Here is a 20,348-nt window from a genome sequence, read left to right as displayed (position 1 = left end):
TGAAAAGGGTAATAGCGATCGACTGGACCAGAAGCCAACTCCCGAGTCTGATCGCAGTTTCACAATGTAAGCTAAAGCCGCGGACCAACAGAAACCAAAAAAACCAAGGGGAGAAGAAAAGGAACGACTTAGGCCCCAAAAGAGGAGAGGGTGAAACATTGACATCGATCCCATCTCTCTCCCACAATCTTATTCGAATTTCTCTCGTTTCTCCCCACAAATCGAAGGCTTCTACTCGGATCTTTGATGGGTTCTCTTCGTTCTCTTTGATGGGTACTCACTCTCTCTCTCGCATTTATTTATTTATTTGTTGATTTGGTGATGTGGGTTTCTGTCAAAAATGTGATTTTCTAAGATCTGGGTTTGGATTTCGTGAACTTCTATGAGTTTATTCAGGAAAAGAGAGCTTCTCTCTCTCTGGAAGGAGAGGGTGGTGGCTTTTGATCGGGAGAATCTGTTAGTTGGACTTGGTTTAGGGTTAGGATACTTATTCATGTATCATTGCCATATATATCTTTTCAGGGTCTTCTTGAGGTGTGTTGTTGTGATGGCCTCTCTCTCTCTCTCTCTCTCTCTCTCTCTCTCTCTCTCTCTCCACACGCACGCACGCGTGCTCGAATGCACAAACGAAGTTCTGTTATTTCCCATGCATAACGAACACTCTTGAGATGTTTGCAATGCCCTCTCATTCTTGGATTTTTTCAAGATCCTGTGATTGTAAATCACAATCACAACACTTTCTGAAAGTTACTGAAACATGAGAAAAGTACAACTTGTGATTGTTCTTGCCTTGAATCTTATGAAAGTTGATAAGAATCAGGATTCCCATAACCCAAATGCAGTTTCAAGAGATTGCGGACTCTCAAATCACTGTGACCTACCTCCAAATGTGACTTCTAGAATCCGTGATGCACTGGAACACTGAAGAGCCCATCATACGGCTGCTACTAGTCTGATAAAGTTTCATCAGCTCAAGAGTCCCACATACGGTTGCTATCGATCTTGATAAGATCTATCAGAAAACGATAATCAGTGATTGTCGTTTTCTGGTAAAATGATAATTTTAGATTATCGTAAGCTATTATGTACACGTCTCATGTAATTTTGTTCTATAAATAGATTACTCAAACTCTCTGGCAAACGTAGTTCGCAATCCTCTTGCAATTCTTTCGTGATATCAGAGTCTTTCTTCTCTAACGAGTCATCCATGACAGCCTCATCATCCTTTTCGTCCTCCATGGCCCAATGGAATTCCCTCGCCAGCCTAGTTTCGATAAAATTGAATCGAGACAATTACCTGCTATGGAGATCACAACTTGAATCCGTCATGATCAGTCCGGATCTCCGTAAGTTTGTTTATGGATCCTGCTCACAACCAGGGCCCTTTTCTACTGAAGATGGAGGTAAGATCGAAAATCCGAATTACCCTATTTGGATTTGTTCTGATGAGTTGGCCCTCAGTTGGATTAAAGCTACGGTCTCTGAAGTTGTTCTCGGGCAAATCATAAGAACTAAAACGGCCCAGGAAGCCTGGCTTCTCTTGGAAAAAGCATGCGGGTCTCGATCTCCTTTGAAACTCATGCTTCTAAAGAAAGACCTCACCTTTATTAAAAAAGAGAACATGGCCATGCTGTGTGGACCGTATTAAATTTTTAACCAACTCCCTTGTCGCCGCATGTCATTCTGTAGGAGACTATAAGCTGGTATGAATAACCTTAAACGACCTTCCCCTTGAATATGAAAGCTTCATCACTTTTATTACTACCAACTCTGTTACGTATACCTTCACAAATATGTATGATCTGCTCATTAATCAAGAACGACGTGTGCTTCTTACTCACGCCAAACCTTTTGAAACTTAAGAATAGCAGCACACTGCCTTCTCTACGTTTAGAGGCAGAGGCCATGGGCGTGGTTACTATCACAGTCGTGGCAGAGGACAAGGGAGAAACGTGTCTAACAATAATACTGGGCCCTAAACGCAGGGTGGTCGTGGAGTTGTCATTTGCCAATTCTGTGGAAAACGTGGCCATGTACCCAAAACATGTTGGGATATTCCTCAAGCCTTTTCGGCTATGTCTCTCCAGCAAAACACGGATGATTTCTGGTATCCTAACACCGGTGCTACCAATCATCTCACCATGGATCATAATCAATTTTCTCAAAAGTCGCAATATCAAGGGAGTGAGCAGATCATGGTTGGCAATGGTAAGATGCTTCCTATCTCACATGTCGGTAATCTTACTCTAAATGCCCATGGTTTTACTTTTGATCTCAATAATGTTCTTCATGTTCCTGCTATCTCAAAGAACTTGTTATCTGTGGGCCAGTTTACTGAAGATAATAATTGCACTTTTAAATTCACTCCTTTTGAATTTCGTGTTAAGGACCTACAGTCGGGCACAATTCGTTTATGGGGACCGAAATCCAGCGCGAGACTGTATCCAATTAAAGTTGATGGTCCAATACAGGTGGTGGCATATGCGGGTAAAGTGACATCCTTTGATATATGGCACCGACGCCTCGGTCATGCAAATAAAAGATTGTTTCTTATTTAAATTATAAACAATATATATCTTTTAATAACAACAACAACAACAACTACGCCTTCATCCCAAAACAATTGGGGTCGGCGATAAGAACCAAAAAAGAAAATCATTTTGGGTCTTCCACATGAATCCTTCTCCTCCAATCATTTCTATCCAATGCCATGTCTTCGGTGAGGTTCAAAGCATTAATATCCTTTCTTATCACCTCCATCCATGTCTTCCTAGGCCTACCCCGACCTCTTTTAACTAATATATTTTCCCATTTCTCCATCCTTCTAACTGGAGCATCATTAGGCCTTCGTCGAATATGTCCAAACCACCGTAAACGATTCTCTCTCATCTTATTTTCAATGGGTGCAACGCCTACCTTCTTACGTATCTCCTCGTTCCGAATCTTATCTTTTATTGTATTTCCACACATCCATCTCAGCATACGCATCTCAGCTACACTCATTTTTTGAATATGATGTCTCTTGGCAGCCCAACATTCCGTACTATATAGTAAAGTGAGCCTAATAGTCGTCCTATAAAACTTTCCCTTCAACCGCAATGGCATTCTACGATCGCACAACACTCCAGTTGCACTTTTCCATTTCATCCACCCAACCTTTATCCTATGATTTACATCTCCATCAATTTCTCCATACTTTTGAATGATAGATCCCAAATATTTGAAACAATCATCCACCGGTATTTCTTGCTCACCAAGCTTCACTACACTCCCATCACTACTTCGTTGCTTACTAAACCGGCATTCCATGTATTCTGTCTTACTCTTACTCAACTTAAAACCTCTTGCTTCCAATGTCTGTCTCCATAATTCTAACTTAGCATTAACCCCAGTTCTAGACTCATCAATCAAAACAATATCATCAGCAAACAACATACACCATGGCACATTTTCTTGAATTGATCTCGTAAGCTCATCCATCACTATAGCAAATAGGAAATGGCTTAAAGCAGATCCTTGATGTAACCCAACCGTTATAGGAAAATTGGTTGTCACCCCTCCACAAGAGCAGACATTGGTTACTACTCCTTCATACATATCCTTAATTATACTAATGTACTTGAGAGAAACACCTATCTTTTAATAAGAATGACAAAATAAAAGAGTGTGAGAGTTGTCTTATTGGCAAAGCTCATAAACTCCTGTTTGGTAAATTTTGCTCTTCTACGTTGTCTCTTCTAGAACTTCTACACGCTAATGTCTGGGGACCAACTCCAGTACCTTCACGAGAAGGGTTTCGGTTTTATCTTCTTATGGTAGATGATTTTTTCCGTTTTACATGTCTTTTTTCGTTAAAGACTAAGGCTCAAGTTTTTGAATGCTTTAAGACTTTTAAGCACATTACTGAAAAGCACTTGCAACAATCCATTCGCACTTTTCAATCAGATAATGGAGGAGAATTCACCAGCCGTGACTTTGAAAAGCTTTTAAAAGACAATGGTATACTTCATCGTTATTCGTGTCCTCATACCCCGGAACAAAACGGTCTTGTTGAGCACAAACATCAACATGTTGTTGAAACCGGCCTGAGCCAGTTACATAATTCCCCACTGTCCAAGTCTTTCTAGGTCGATGCCTTTCAAGCTGCGATCTATCTTATCAACCGCCTTCTGACTCTTGTCCTTAACCGTAAAAGCCCATATGAGCTTATCCCCCCCCCCCCCGAATATAGCCATCTTCGTGTCTTTGGAGCTCGTTGCTATTCTCTCCTCACTCCATTACCGTACCAACAAATTTCAGCCTAAGACTATCCCCTGTATTTTCCTTGGCTTATGCCTCTAGTCATAAAGGCTATCTCTGTTTTGAGCCCAACCAGTCCCGCCTTTATATTTCCCGTCATGTTTATTTTGACGAGTCCACCATTGGACCTTCCCCTTCCTCTTCCCATCCTTCTTCCTCCACCCCTCCTGCGTGGGTCTTCTCACCACCCGTAATTCTCCCACCTCCTGACCCTCTTCCTCCACACCCCTCACCACCCACCGTACCTGTCGACCAGTCTTAGCCTTCATCTACTCCCTTTTCGCCTGTGATCTCTATCATCGACCAACCATCGCCTTCTTCTCCTATCTCTGAATCTCCAGTCACTCGCCCACTCGATCACACACACCCTATGATCACCCGTTTCATGACCAACTCTCTTAAACCTCGTGCTTTCTTCACTACCCGCCATCCTTTATCTCTCTCCTACTTCAACTCTGTTCTTCTTACCCCCAAACCTACCACGTTCAAACAAGCCAACCTTGACCCTAATTGGCTCACTGCTATGGAAGAGGAGTTTCATGCCCTTCGCCTTAACCACACTTGGCACCTTGTTCCTCCCCGTCCTCGTTATAACATTGTTGGCTCCAAATGGGTTTTTCGTATAAAACGGCGTGCCGATGGTTTCGTGGCTCGTTACAAGGCTCATCTTGTTGCTAAGGGCTTTCATTAAGAGGAAGGTGTTGACTTTTTTGAGACATTCAGTCCCGTTGTCAAGTCCACCATTCGAGTTGTTCTTGCTCTTGCGGTTTCGTCCGGCTGGCCTATCCATCAGTTGGATTTTAATAATGCTTTTCTGAACGGTCTTCTTTTTGAAGAAATTTATATGGCACAACCACTTGGTTTTGAAGATCTGGTTTTTCCTCACCATGTATGCAAGCTCGACCGTGCCCTGTATGGTCTCAAGCAAGCACCCCGTGCCTGGTACCAATGACTCAGCACTTATCTCCAGTCTCGTGGGTTTCGTATTTCTCTCTTCGATGCTTCATTATTTATTCTTCAAGATCGTGGATTGGCTCTTTATATATTGGTTTATGTTGATGATATCATAATTACTGGTAGCTCTATTGTTGCTATTAAGCAACTCATTCGACAACTCAGTCTTGCCTTCTCGATCAAAGACCTTGGACGCCTGAATTACTTTCTTGGCATTGAAGTTATCTATGGTCCCTCAGGCCTTCTTCTCTCTTAGCGTGCCTATGCACTAAATTTACTTGGCCGTACCGCCATGGTTGATGCCAAGCCTGTCTCCAACCCTCTAAGTACCACAACTCGGTTATCCAAGGATGATGCTCCCCTATTCCATGATTTCACCCTTTATCGCAGCATTGTAGGCGGACTTCAATACCTCACCATTACGCGACCAGACGTTGCCTTCACAGCCAATAAGGTCTGCTAGTATATGCACCAGCCCACGGTTGCTCATTGGTCTGCTGTTAAACGTATTTTACGTTATGTAAAAGCAACAATTCATCATGGCCTCTCTCTCTCTCACGGTCCTTTTCTCGCCAACTCAGTGTCTTTTCCGATGTTGATTGGGCTGACAATCTTGATGATCGCAAGTCTACGAGTGGTTTTGTCGTGTTTCTAGGGACCAACTTAGTCTCTTGGTCCTCCCGCAAGCAGTGAACTGTTTCCCGTTCAAGCACTGAAGTTGAATATAAGTCTCTCGCCTGTGCTGCATCGGATCTACTTTGGCTCAACTCTCTCCTCCACGAGCTTGGTTGTGGGTCTTCTTCACCGCCTATTCTATGGTGTGACAATCTTGGAGCCTTATACCTCGTTGCCAATCCGGTTTTTCATGCCCATACCAAACATATCGAAATTGATTTTCACTTTGTTCGTGATCATGTGCAAAAACATCTTCAGGTTTGGTTTGTCAATTCCTCATATCAGCTGGCCTATGGCTTGACTAAACCACCTCCATTTTCTCGGTTTGCTTCTCTTAGAACCAAGCTCCACGTGGTTGATCCCACGATGAGCTTGCAGGGGCATGATAAGAATCAGGATTCCGATCACCCAACTGCACTTTCCATTGATTGCAGACTCTCAAATCATTGTGACCTACCTCTAGATAAATCAAATGTGACTTCTAGAATCCGTGATGCACTGGAACATTGAAGAGCCCATCATACGGCTGCCACTAGTCTGATAAAGTTTCATCAGCTGAAGAGTCCCACATACGGTTGCTATCGATCTTGATAAGATGTATCAAAAAACGATGATCAGTGATTATCGTTTTACCATAAAACGATAATTCTAGATTATCGTAAGCTATTGTGTACACGTCTCTTGTAATTTTGTTCTATAAATAGATTACTCGAACTCTCTGGCAAACGTACAACAAAATTCGAGGTTCACAATCCTCTTGCAATTCTTTCAAAAGTTGGTTACAAGATTGACCTCGTGGCCAACAATCACTGCTTCTACTTTCTCAGCTGTGATTGTTCATTCCCAACTCGGGGGTCGCCCGTGTGGCTAGTGGGGGGTTATGAAGGTATTGAGTTGAGGACTCCGGATCAAACCCTACCGGTGCACAGGTGTGTTCGTAGCTTTCTGACGTGGGCCACGTAAGGCAGGGTGGTATGGGGATGGTTTTCTCTCGCTTGGGCAAGGGTTCCTTGCTGACCTTGTCACTACAATTTTTTTTTTATTCCCAACTGTGACCAAAGCAAACATGTTAGTTTCAGTCATTAAGAGAAGGGACTTGTTTCATTTATAATAGTTTCTCAGTGTTGTGTTAGAAAAAGTTTCAAAATATAGCATATTTGTAAAGTTTTTGGTGATTTATTGTTTTCCCACCAAAAGTGTCTTGAAAATGTTTAGTCCTATATTTAGGGAGAAATTTTTCTGGTGGTTTAAATAGAGTGTTTGTTCTCTATTATTTACTTTGGTAAACCTTGTGTGTTAGGGTGACTTGCGGCCGTTGCTGCACAGGAATAGATGTGCCGTTTTCGCACACGCTCGCGCGCGTGTACGCAAGGATGCTTTAGGCGCAATGTGGCGTTTTGATGGTGCACTTTGCACTTCGCAGCGGCGTGAGGTGCTGAGGTTCGCTTTGACCAAGCCGTCTTTTGACTTTCGTTTTTTGAAAAGTCTAGCCGTTTGAAAGACTTTAAAAATGCATTTATATAGCGCTTATAGGGCATTGTAAGTGTTCGACGGTTTTGGAGGTCCTTGATCGTTAGTCAAAGGTGGGTAACCGTTCAGGGTCATTTTCGTTTAATTTTCAAACCGTTGGATTTATGACCTTTAATCTCCTTATCACAAAATGTTTTGGCCTTCCTAAAGTCTATAAAGTTCTTCAATTTTTCGTCTTTTGATTATCAAACTTTTTGATTTTCAAGCTTTCTCTTTCTATTCTTTTGTTCTCAATTTGCCTTACCAAGTTCAAGTGTGGGAGAGGTCACCTGATCTTGCGAAGCAGTGACTCTCTTGAGGTTCAAGCCTAGTTATATCCTGAAAACTCAGTCGTAACACTCTTTTCGCATATTCGGAATTCCCAAAGTAGGGCGATTGAAGTTTTAAAGATAGCAATCTTAAGAACGTGCCTCTATGCTTAGAATCTCGATTTTCCTATATCTTGTTTTGGTCACCACTTGTTCCAACATGTTCTCTTTGCATTTGTGATTTTCTCTTTTCCCTTTTTTATGTGTTGCTTAATTGGATTCATTTTGTTGTGTTGTTATAGTGACTTTTATAATGAATTGCGCAGAAAAGTTTATATTTCTTTGATGGTGAATCCAAACTAGTGAATATGGACTAGTTTGATTTGTACATGAAGCTGAAGGATTCAATTTATACAGTTTTAAGTGTTGAACTGATTTTTCTTTGATTATGGATTATGATGGTGACGCTGGGCTGGTGATTAGAGAGATTGCTACCAATAGTGTTGACAGTTGGATCCCTGGGTTGAATGATCAAGCAATTTGGGCCACAGAGGAGGATTATAGTGCTTTGAATGGAGATTCAGACTATCTATCAGGTTCCAGCTTTGATGGGTGGCAGTCACAATCTCGATCAGGAAGTGAACCTCCTCAAAAAATATCAAGGAACTCTCAGGGAGATCCACAAGGAAGTTGATTTGGCAGGGAATCCTCATCTGTTAGTCGGTCAAAGGCAATTGGGAGGATGTTTTTTAAGACAAAACTCTGCTGCAAATTTAGGCAAGGTACTTGTCCTTATATAACAAACTGCAATTTTGCTCATGGAATAGAGGAGCTGAGGAAGCCACCTCCCAATTGGCAAGAAATTGTCGCAGCCCAAGATGAGGATCGCTCTCAGACTTCAGAGCAAATAGAGGAAAACCAGATACCGTCTTTGAGTTCATCAGGTTTAGGAGGAGAACAGAGATCTTATAAAGGGAGACACTGCAAGAAGTTCTACACAGATGAGGGCTGTCCTTATGGAGATACATGTACTTTTCTACATGATGAACAGTCAAAAGCTCGGGAAAGTGTAGTGATAAGCTTGGGGCCTACAGTTGGTAGTGGTTATGGCAATGGGAACAGTGGTGGCAATGGCTCCAATCAAAAACCCTCAAATTGGAAAACCAGGATTTGTAACAAGTGGGAGATGACAGGATATTGTCCATTTGGGAACAAGTGTCATTTTGCTCATGGTCTAGGAGGTATGATTAGTTTCTCTCAAACTTCACTCTGCGTGAAACATGAAATCTTTATCTTTTGACTGTGTGAAACATGAAATCTTTCTTGAGCTAGCCAATAGACTGTGAATCATTATTCAACCTAAACGTTGATTTTGCTTGAAACATGAAATCTCTGTGGAGCAAGCCAACAGGCTACAGATCATTATTCACCCTTGATGTTCAATATTTCCCTGCGAATCAGGATTTTAATTTTGTTCATTTAGCCTGTATATTTTTTATCGATGACTTTATTTGTTGCAAACATGCATGGTTACCAGATCAACTCCTTATAATGTTTTAGTTGCAAATATGCATGGTTATTTGGGATGCAAGCTGACTAATCATGTTTTGCTCAAGACTCAGTCTGAGTTGGGTCTGGGCAGGATGAGGTATATGGTGGATGGTCTCAAAAAGTACATTGACATGGGATGGTTGGGGCCTTCATCAAGATGTGCTTGAAGGCTGTCATTTCATGCTCTAGGTTGGATATTTCTGCTGAATGTTTTTCAATTTAATTTGAATTTTATGCTGACTTTCATGGCTACTCATGCTCTACAAGACTGCTCCATGTTTTGCATTTTCTTTGAGAATTCTCAAAATGAGATATCGAGGGTGTGCTATTTCTCCACTCCCAAACTCAACAATGATGTTTTTGGATTATGTTAATGTAGAATATACTTGTCAGTGGTAGTTTGTCTGTGGAAGCAGGACAGAATAGTTGGGGCCTTGTGATGAAAGGTATTCTGGATGCCAATGTTTTGAAGGGTGGTTGATAAGGAATCATATTGTTTCTTGTAATTGGTTCTCTTCGGGTAAATAAATTCTCACAAGTTGTATTTATGAAAGTTTTAACTGATATATCATCTTATTGCTGGTATCTTACATGCGACCATAGAATCCATCCCTGGGACTTGTCATTTCTTAAAGTAAAACTCGTCCTTGAAGAAATGCTAGGAGTTTGGATATTTGCGAATGTACAAATCATATTTTGTTGGATATTTGAGAATGTACAAATCATATGTTGTTGGCACTGTGAAAGTCTTGCTAGAGTAGTTTTTGATTAGTTTGTTACTTTTTTCATATTTAAGAATCTCTCTCTCTCTCCTGGAACAGAGCTCCACAAGTATGGAGGTGGGCTTGTGGAGATGGATGGTCGAGATTCTTCATCTCCCAATTATTCAAATCAGGCTGGATCATCTTCAAAGAGTCAGGATGGTGCTGCATCTTTCATGCCAGTTGCTCATACAGAGGTCTACAGTATGGGGGTTCCATGTCAGAGATCTGTGGGTATAAATCAGCGGCAGGGACCACAAAGGCACTTACAGAAGTGGAAGGGTCCAGATAAAATCAGTAGGATTTATGGTGACTGGATTGATGACAACGAGTGAAGCACTTAAGGCTAAGTCTGCCCTCCTCTTAATAAAATAATGGTTGGAAGAAAGAACCTTGCCATATTACATTCAAGTTGTGTGAATCTGATGACCATCATGAGCAGGAATACTAGTCTGGATCTCTTTGTTGTTATGGGTGCACACTATATTTTCCTTGTGAATCATTTAGATGGCACCTAGATCATTTAAACAGCAATGGTTCTTTCTTTTCTTCTATCTTTAGCCAGCGACACATTTCGAGGCTGAAGAAGAATGATCATTTCATTTGGCATGTCTTACAGAGTTTTTTGAGAGCACGTTTGTGATGGAGCAGGATCAGGTCATTTCTAAAATGAGTTTTAAACTCATCCGAGCATCATGACCGTTGGTTACATGTTCCTGATGGGTGTGACGTTTTTATTTCTTTTTACCTTTTTCGTTAATGGTGTCACGCCGTTAACATTTTGAATGTTAAAAAATAAAAAAAAGGTGTATGGATCTCGAAAGGCGATGCGGGGTCTCTCTCTCTCTCTCTCACGCCCGCGCCCGCCATTAACACCAGGAGGGAATCAGCCGGAGATTCCCTCTCTCATCTCTCATTTATGTTTTGTGGGTTGTCCTCTATTTGATCCCCAAAACATTCTAACAGCCTCCTGTGAGAAATCTCTGGGGGGGGGGGGGGGGAGGGAGGCGGGGGTTCTGACAGATTTGGAGGTACCTGTCTGCTCGGATGCGGTGAAGACGACAAGACTTCTTCTAGAAGCTCTTTGGGGTATGTCTCTAGCCCATTCTGTGTGTTTCTTTCCATCAGTTTCCCTTATTATCTCTTGTTATTTTGTTTTGTTTCTGATGGATCTGATGCGTGAATCTTGCATGCATTCTTTCATATTGTGTTCATATATTCGGAATATGTTGTGTTTGATTGTTCTCTAGCATGCTTCATGGTCGTGTCTTGCTTTCTATGGGGAAAGCAGAGGGGGCTATTATTGGCATCTTATTAAAGTCCAATCTCTCCCATTTGGTTTGCACCTTATCAATGTTCTATCTCACCCATTTTTGACTCTTTGCTCCTCTGTTTCACTTTCTCTCTGATATTTTTTCCTTTTGGCCCAAAAGACTGGTTCATACAACTCTATGATCATACATACAGTTGCTTTCTTATCCTTTGACTGCAATATTTGGGTCAACCATTCTTTTGCTAGTGTTAGGTCCCCTTGCATCTTATCATATGCTTCTGTTGCTTGAAACAAAACAAACTGAATTATTTCAAGGTTAGCCATGACAGCAAAACAAATAAAACAAAAATTTAATACCCTCAAGATCCATACTTAGGATGATAGGAACTGACCAATTCCTTCCAGCAGAACCTTCTGCGTGGCTTCTAGTTCAATCAGCCTATCCTCCATGTCCTTAAAATGGATCAACAGATCTGCAAAAGTTGTTCTATTGAACCATATTTTTAACTTATTATTTCAAGAGAAAACCTTCGTTTTCATGACAGCAAATCGTAGTTGGCTGATTCCAAGTTCTACATGTGCAAAAAACTCCTTGTTTAACCTGCAAAATTTCATTATATTAACAGAATGAGTAAGGCTGTGAGCAAATTTATTAAGCCAGAAACACTGAGAATGAGGTGCCATCTTCCTGCATACATGACCACCTCATAACACAATATTATCGTTTCAGTTCATGGAAAAAAAATCTTTGAATGCTAGCAGACTAATTTTTATGGTTTACATAGCATTAGTTCCACGCATCATAATCTGGTTCCTCATACAATTTCTAAACTAAGCCAATAAATGTACAAAAGCACAGATCTGTTAATGGAGCTAACATGTCAACAAAATTCAGGGGAAGAGATTTGAGAAAAATCTACTAAATTCTTCATGTTTGTAGAATATGATATCTAGATTGTTAGTCACACACACACACACACACACACTATATATATATATATATATATATATATATATATATATATATATATATATATATATAAACCAAATGGTACCTTACCGGGGACTGGCCCCCAACTTGCTTATGCCTCATAAAAGGATAAAAGGGAAAGAAAGGATCCTTGTGCATTTACCAAAAATTTCTTGGGGGTTCACTCTCAAGTTAACTATAGGATCACACATACACACATGATTGGGCTGATGTTGCTAAATTGTACTGTAAATGGTAGATGGAAACATCATAAAGTTCAAACCTTGAAAACATCAATCTACAATCTAATTCTGAATCTGTTCACTAAAATTGAAGATGAGTTTTGAACAAACATAGCTCAGTATACAATATAACAATAGATTGTTCATCAAAATCCAAGCAAATTACAAGAATCATGAAACAAATCCAGAATTAGTAGAATTGAAGAGTGTGAGGACTTGGGTCTCAATCTTGCAATTTCGTATTCAATCTCCCAAACTTAAGTGTCGAGGAAGTATTCGACGAGCCCGGCATCCATTTCCGGCACGACGTGAGCCTAAAACAGGGAGTGTTTTGCTTATTGTTTGAGGTGGCTATCTGTTGAAGTCGGTTTTGTGGTCGAGTTTGTGAAATATATATTTTCCTTATTGATGATCTTAATCCTATGTTTGAAAAACCATGATGGGAGTGATCAAAAGGCTATTCAATACAATGTCATGGAAGTGCTAAAACAGGAAAAACCATGGTTTTGTGGAGTTCTCTCATCATTTTTTGGGAACTGGTGTATATATTGAAGTATACTTATCATATATGCTTTTGGGATTATTTAAAGGGGCTTTATGGTCATGCGTAATGCTTATTCATATCATCATTTCTGATCGTCTTGTTGATTCAGTTATGATTATTCTCCTTTATCATGATTTTGGTTGTAGATGGGAGTTGATACCTCAACATATACAATGGATGATGCACTTTTGGTTCTAAGTTTCAGAAAGTTCCAAGTGTTGATGCTTGCTTATGCTGGAATTGGATGGGTGGCAGAAGCAATGAAAGTGATGCTGCTTTGTTTTGAAGGAAAATTCATGAACTAACTTATACAATGTAATACCATTTATTTTTACTTCGTAAGAATGTGATGTAATGGCATTTCTTTCTCAAAAAGATGAAACCATGGAACAAGTTTTGTATTTGAAGTGGTTGTATTGCAACTGTGGTTATATCATATTCTAATGATCACTTTGTTTTTATTTCTATCTTTATTACATGTTATCCATATTTGTTCCAAAGTAATGGTTCACATTTTCTACTTTTCTTTTTAAATTTTGTGTGCTTAGATGAAAACTTTTTCAGTATACCTGAAACCAGATATAATTTGATGGACTGCTTTGGTTTTGGGCTATATTGAGAGTGGGAATGCTAATCTAGCATTAAAAATTTAAAAGTATGGTCATCCCGATCAGTTTTCTTTAACATCCGCACTAAGAGCTTGTGCAGATCTTGGTGCACCAGCAATAGGAAAAGAAATACATGGTTTATCAATTAAAGCAGGGTTAGAGGGGCAGTTCAGTTCTATCTGTCACGATTACGATGTATTCCCACCATGATGCACTTTTTTGAAAAAAAAATCACCTTTCTAAAATTTGCTGCCCAACACTCTTGGACAAGTTCCGTTGGAAGCTTGAAGGTATACAATGAAGCGAGGCCAGGGGTTCGTAAGCAATTCAACTTGAGAAAGCAGTCTGATTTTGCTTCTTAACAAAGTGAATTCAAGCTCAAAACTGAACTCATTTTCTAAACGACCAAACTCAGAGCCCATAAAAAGTTAACATGGAGGTATAATATGTGTTTTGCTTATTTCATATTAAAAGAACCACCATTTTAGTTCCAAATTTCACTTTATCATTTTTCATTGGAGTAATTTACACACCAATGCCTACTATTCATCACTAATTCAGTAACACAACCAGGACCCAAAAATTTTGTGTAGTGAAATTTGAAACTAAAAGGGTGTTTGTTTTATAAATGTTTATGTAATTTATTTGTCTCAACTTCTTTTACTTCCTGTGGAGTCACTAGATCTAGCAATGCTTCATTTTTATGTGATTCTACTGTCAGGTATGGATGGACATCAAAATCATCAGCTGCACACAACTCTTTTTGGAGAAGATCATGAAGGAAGTTGGTGGCCTCATTCAGAATATCTTGTTGGTTTGACGTTGGATCCAAACAACAGACCCGTTTCAATTACAAGATCCGCTCCCATGGTCAAGATTACATTTGGGTTAATAGGAAACCCAACCATAAGTTGAGAATTTTGTTCCACCGTATCAGCCACTTATATGGGACCCTTTCCGAAGTTAACTTTAGGAGTCCTCCCCTCGCAAGATACCTTCTTGGCATCATATCTTCTGCCTTAGAAAATGAGCAAAGCTCCACTTTTACCTTCCTTTAAAAACGATTCACTAGGCCTGTTTCAATTTGGCTCTCCTGTCTCCTGATCGACCTTTCCTGATGAAGCTTACCTGATTCCAGTCCACTCTAAGAACTACGCATTTGAACCTCCACGATGGAATCAAGATTCAACTGATCGTCCTTTTGATTTTCTGTATCAACTGGAATTAAAACTGGATTTTCATTCTCCTTAATATTCTGTTGAATAACCATGTCTGATTATCAAGCACAACAAATCTATTGGATTCAGACTGGTTATTAGAGTTAGTAGACTTCGGGCTCCAAACCTTCTTGGGTTTCACCTTCTTAGAGTTCAAAAGTACATGACAGTTTTCCTTAAAAAGGAGTTTCCAACTACACAAACAATATTGAATTACTTATAGCTGAGAAGACGAAACTGATCTTTGGAAAAAGAAAAAAAGGAAAAATCACTCAACCGCCAGTGTCCTTCAGGGTATGTTTGATGGCTTATCCAGGGTTGGACAAAATGAACAAAAAAGACAGAACAAACATTGGTTCTGTTCGTTCCTTAACAACTGTTCCAAGTCCAACTTTGTTTGGACCGTACACAGATGCTATGTTCCAAATGTCCGTTGTTTGATGATGATGTGCAGACAACTTGGACAGTCATGGATAATGGGTCAAATTACTTCGCCGACCAGCACAAACATTCCAACGGTGAAAGCCATGGCAAGAATCCACACCAGCGGCCCGGCCGTCTTCTTCTCCCAGCACATGGCCGAAGGAGGCCGCCGCCGCACAGGCCCGGATTCCCAGCGAATGACGATGGGTGGAAGGATGCCAATGCCATTTCCGGTGAGAAGAGGACGAACGCCGCAACCCAATCTTGTTTGCTTGCTTAAAATAGAATAGAATATATCCATAATCTGTGTTGCTAGAGTACTCCTGGGCCAACCTGAACAATGTCTTTACAGCCGACTCTATCTATCATCTCTATGTTTTCGACATCAAAGAAAAGCCAATGGAAAGACAATTCTGTATGATAGTTTTTTGTATCGGCCAAGATGCTTTATGTATTTGAAGCATTTCAAATGGATGACAAGGATGTGAGAGGGTTTCTTTATCTTCATCCTAACATGTGTTTCCTACAAGCGGCATCAAGGAGCTTTGATTAAAAAAAAAACAAGATAAATCACAAGATAAAAAAATTACACAAGGCAAAAAGATCGCTGGTCAATAAAAGATTTGATTTAGGTAGTGTATCATATGTTTTTCAACCTTATGCTCACCAGCATTGTGCTTGTTTTGTAAGATTCCCATATTAAGAAACTGAATACAATTTTCAAGCAACAAGAGGAAGAACTTACCAAGCAATAAGGAAAAGCAAAAAAAAAAAAAACAAAAGATGTAAACAAATGGAAGCAGGTTTGACAAAGGGTTCAAAGACATATGAAACAACTTTAAATTGGCTATATTTTACAAATGACAAATTTTGAGCTACCAACAAATAAGCAAAATGAGTTAAACAAGCCTCCCACCAACTAAAGATCATGCAATACAATTACATTTGTTGATTGAGAAGAAAGATCAAGATAAGGATGTAAACACTAAACCTGCAACCTTTATCACAGAAGAATTTATCCTCAGCATTCAATGTCTCAGTAAACCGAAATTTTTGAGACAAGTGATAGAACCGTTCTTTTCAATGTCAAGGCTCAAATCTAAAAATGTCTCATCCCTTGTTACTGTTTCACACAGCAGGCACCTTGTTTCATTGGTGAGGATACCTCAAAAAAAAAAAAGCAAAGTTGGGTTACCTTCCAGAAGGGATGAACAACGACCTCAATACCTGATGCATATAACTATGAACAAGCTAATTTTGTTTCTTCACTCTTTGCAGAAAACATTTTGGAGCAATAACACCGGTTTTCTTCTTCTAAGAGCTTATCTGCATCAAATTTACAAACTGCTAACAACCTGAAATAATGGCATTCCAGGACCCCATCTCGTTTGGAAATTTCAACAAACACTTTGTGAGCATCTTCAAAACACCCACATTTGCAATACAACTTGACAGAGATAAACAACGCAAGTAGTGAGTCCACCATCACCTACATGAGAGATAACTCTTCGTCATCTTGCACAGCCCTTTTTTTTTTCTTTTCCAAATTATGGTATCTCTTTTTCTCTAATTTTTCTAAGTGGGTTTCCCTTATTTATGCATGTTTTCTGTTCCATTGCTGGGTTTGTTGGCGATTGTCCTCCTATGCCGCAGATGAAGATAATGGTGGAGGTGAATTCTAAAGCAGGGATATCAGAGGCAGAAACAATGGCTAACAGGAAGACCAGTTGGCATTACAGGGAAACAGACCATGGTAGCGAGAAGATCAATATGCCCTTCATTGATTTCCTTGGAGTTGGATAATCGATCGGGTGGTGAGAGAGAGTTCGAAGAGGCCAGCCGGACGAGCTGTTGATATATATATATATATATATATATATATATATATATATATATATATATATATATATATATATATTTACGTTCCGCCTGTTCCTGTTATTTTTGTAACAAGGGGTATGTGGGACAAAAAAGACACTAAATAATGGACGCGGCGGACTGCGTTCCAAGCGTCTGCCGCATCCCACGTTTGTTAAAAAATGTGAACTTTTTGTGATTTTTGTCCCCCGTGACGTGCCGTCAAACATACCGTCAGTGTACCACTAATTACAAGAACAAGTACGTCAAATTCTTAACAGCTCTAAGTTGATACATAATTCAGTGAACAATGCAAAAGACACTGCGTGAAGAAGGAAAAGAAAGAAAGAGAAAAAAAGAAAAGAATTTTGTTTCAAACAATAAGAAAACAAAACAAAAGTATATATCTATTCTTGAGGCCTACTGTTGGTTGGTGTCAAAAAGAGTTCCCACCATCCAACTTCATATTTAGGATAAAGGGGCATCCCACTTTCCTAGAGCTGAGAACTTAAGATCTACTGGATAACAAGCCAATGCTTCCGATAGACTCTCGGCTGCATATTTCTGCTTGTAGAACTCGATCTAATTTCAGCTTTAATGAATCTGCCAGAAAATAGCACTTGATATTAACATACAACAACAACAACAACGCCTTCATCCCAAAACAATTGGGGTCGGCGATATGAACCAACAAAGAAAATCATTCTGGGTCTTCCACATGAATCCTTCTCCTCCAATCATTTCTATCCAATGCCAGAAAATAGCACTTGCTATTAACATAAAAAATAATTATTCAAAGATAAAGGCACGCACTACAAGTAAAATCACAAAGCCCACCTTTTGAATGCTTAAATAAATAATAGAACTTATTAGATACCAAAGGCAGACTTGGAAAAAAATTTAGCATCAAATACCAACAACTTCCTTCTGATCAACTGAATCCTTTAGGTGGAGTGATCACAACATAAGAAAGCCCAATGTTCAAATTGTTTTAGTTAGGTGTTTTATGCTTAAGATTAGTAATGCGGATTCTTCAGAGAGAAAAAAAAAAGGATTGAAATCGAAAGAAAAGAGTCAAACGGCTAATTTACTTCAAAGAAGTATATGTTCTTTGGAGTATGAACTAAAAGAGACATGCTTATCAGAATCAACCCTATTGAGACCTGCTTCAAAGAAGTACACTGCCAGGGCCTCATTCACTGGAACTGTACACACTATTGGGACCTGCTTATGAGAATCAACCCTAAAATGTAAATTGGTCTTAGACATAGCTGTAGAGCTAAAGCATTGTGTAATTCTATTAACTAGTCTGGAGCATGTGATGAAACTGCAAGCTTTCTATATGCACTGAATTCATTTTCTTCCTTACTCAAATCAAGTAAGAAACTCTCGTTAGGATTCTTAACCAAAATTTGTTTATAGTTCTCTAGATCACTTATTGGACCAGAAGGTGCTGTCCCCAACCCCCCCCCCCCCCCCCCCCCCCCCCGCCCCGTTTTTCTTTTTGTTTTTCCTTATCATTTCTGGACTTCATCAACGTTTGTGTTCATTCTTGCCCTTAATATAGAAACATCAAAATGAGTCCTTTCCAGGATGTTCTTTGTTTCTACCAGCAGATAACCCCATGAAAATAAAGTACAGGTCACTTCTTCAACAAAGACTGTCAGTCGAATTAATGTTGACATTTGAATAAGTTGCTCAACATGGTTGAACACTCTTTTAAGGTTGATAACATCATCATTAGGAACATTTCAGATAACAACAAGAGCATAAAACATATCCTTCTCCAAGAAATTCAGTGAATATAGAATGATACTGAGAGTCATAGAAGATTGTAGAACAGATCCATAAAACATATTAACTACATTTCTTTAATAATGAAATAGTAACTACATACAACTAAGAAGAATAAATAGATGAATTACTGCAGAAAGAGATGATATTCTTATCTTAGGTCCCCATGTGCAAAGTGACACCGAACATGCAACCTGAATCCTAACCATTACATCCCTAATAAATATGTAATAGAACTTCTCTAATCTAATACATGGTTACTACCAAATAAAGAATAAAGATAACCTCAGTAGGGTCTCTGACTTGCAAACCATATAATAAAACACTAAAAACTAAAACCATTAATTTCTTGCCTACGTTGTGAGGCCTTAGGAGAAACTAATTACTATATATACATATATATAGATATAGATATATATAGAGAGAGTAATGTGTAGATTTCAGACCATTTATCTCCTAGACAATCCAAATCCCTTTAGAAAACATACAATTGTTTTTTGTTTAATCTAAACCCATAGATGTGATCTCTATGCTTTATCTGGTAGAAAACATGTATTAGTTTAAGCATTTTTATGTTTAAATGTGTTTTAGCTCAACGAAAAAGGCAACCACATATATTGCACCAAAGATTTCATTAACTAAAAATCAATAATTTATGTAAAATTGATTTGGTCCAAGTTCTTAGTAAATGATGATAAATGCAGCAATGGGTTTGGATTAAGCAAAAAACTTACACAAATATATTTTTCAAAGAGGTCTAGGATGGTCTGGAGATAAATAGTTTGGAAGCCACAAATTGCTCTCTCTCTCTCTCTCTCTCTCTCTCTCTCTCTATATATATATATATATATATATATATATATATATATATATATATATATATATATATATGTGTGTGTGTGTGTGTGTGTGTGTGTGTGTGTGTGTGTTGAACCTAGATTTTTATGGGTTTTCTATTCTATTCACTTAAATCTGACTGTACGGATGTGATCTACATGCTTAGTTTATTAAAAACCAACTCTTGAATCATTCAGTTATGATGCATAAGTAGGATTTTTTAAGGCAAAAAAAATTAACAGCTTAAAAATTTTATAAATATTCAAGCATCTAAAAATTATATTTTTTGTCGAAAATATACAATCCAATAGTCTATTCCTACCAAGTTCCCTACGTTGAACACATCTGCATGGTCGGATTTGCAAAAAAAAAATTACTAGAAATGCCTAGTTCATGAGGTAGTTCTCATATCTCTAATGGCCATATATATATATATATATATATATATATATATACCTATTCCCTAATTGGGCGAACAACAAATGCAAGCGTCCCAAAAGGGGTAGGCAGCTACCAATAAAATCTGAGAGTACACGTGCATTCTTTGGGGCTCGATCAATGGCCC

General features: G+C 39.0%; 1 protein-coding gene and 1 long non-coding RNA gene across 2 annotated transcripts; both read left to right on the top strand.

Annotated features, from left to right (window-relative positions):
* The first annotated feature begins 138 nt into the window (after window positions 1-138).
* LOC149821955 (zinc finger CCCH domain-containing protein 56-like) lies at window positions 139-10,863 on the top strand. The gene is made up of 3 exons (XM_089980460.1): window positions 139-273; window positions 8,033-8,947; window positions 10,079-10,863. The coding sequence occupies exons 2-3, from the start codon at window positions 8,449-8,451 to the stop codon at window positions 10,351-10,353; spliced, it is 774 nt and encodes a 257-aa protein (XP_089836586.1). The 5' UTR covers window positions 139-273; window positions 8,033-8,448; the 3' UTR covers window positions 10,354-10,863.
* A 143-nt stretch (window positions 10,864-11,006) lies between these two features.
* On the top strand, window positions 11,007-13,508 carry LOC149821954 (uncharacterized). Its single transcript, XR_016425851.1, has 2 exons — window positions 11,007-11,107; window positions 13,194-13,508. It is a non-coding gene; the product is annotated as an uncharacterized LOC149821954 (long non-coding RNA).
* The last annotated feature ends 6,840 nt before the right edge of the window (window positions 13,509-20,348 follow it).

The sequence above is a fragment of the Nuphar pumila genome, chromosome 11 (assembly GCF_984573655.1).
Source record: "Nuphar pumila chromosome 11, dmNupPumi1.hap1.1, whole genome shotgun sequence".
NCBI classification, from domain to species: domain Eukaryota; kingdom Viridiplantae; phylum Streptophyta; class Magnoliopsida; order Nymphaeales; family Nymphaeaceae; genus Nuphar; species Nuphar pumila.
The sequence above is the reverse complement of the archived record's forward strand: the minus strand, read 5'-3'. Positions and strand labels throughout refer to the sequence as shown.

Excerpts from the sequence above, each read along its gene's own strand:
- LOC149821955 (XM_089980460.1), top strand. The coding sequence starts at position 8,449 with ATGTTTTTTAAGACAAAACTCTGCTGCAAATTTAGGCAAGGTACTTGT. Across the intron at positions 8,948-10,078 it reads TTTTGCTCATGGTCTAGGAG|AGCTCCACAAGTATGGAGGT; the intron begins GTATGATTAGTT and ends CTCCTGGAACAG.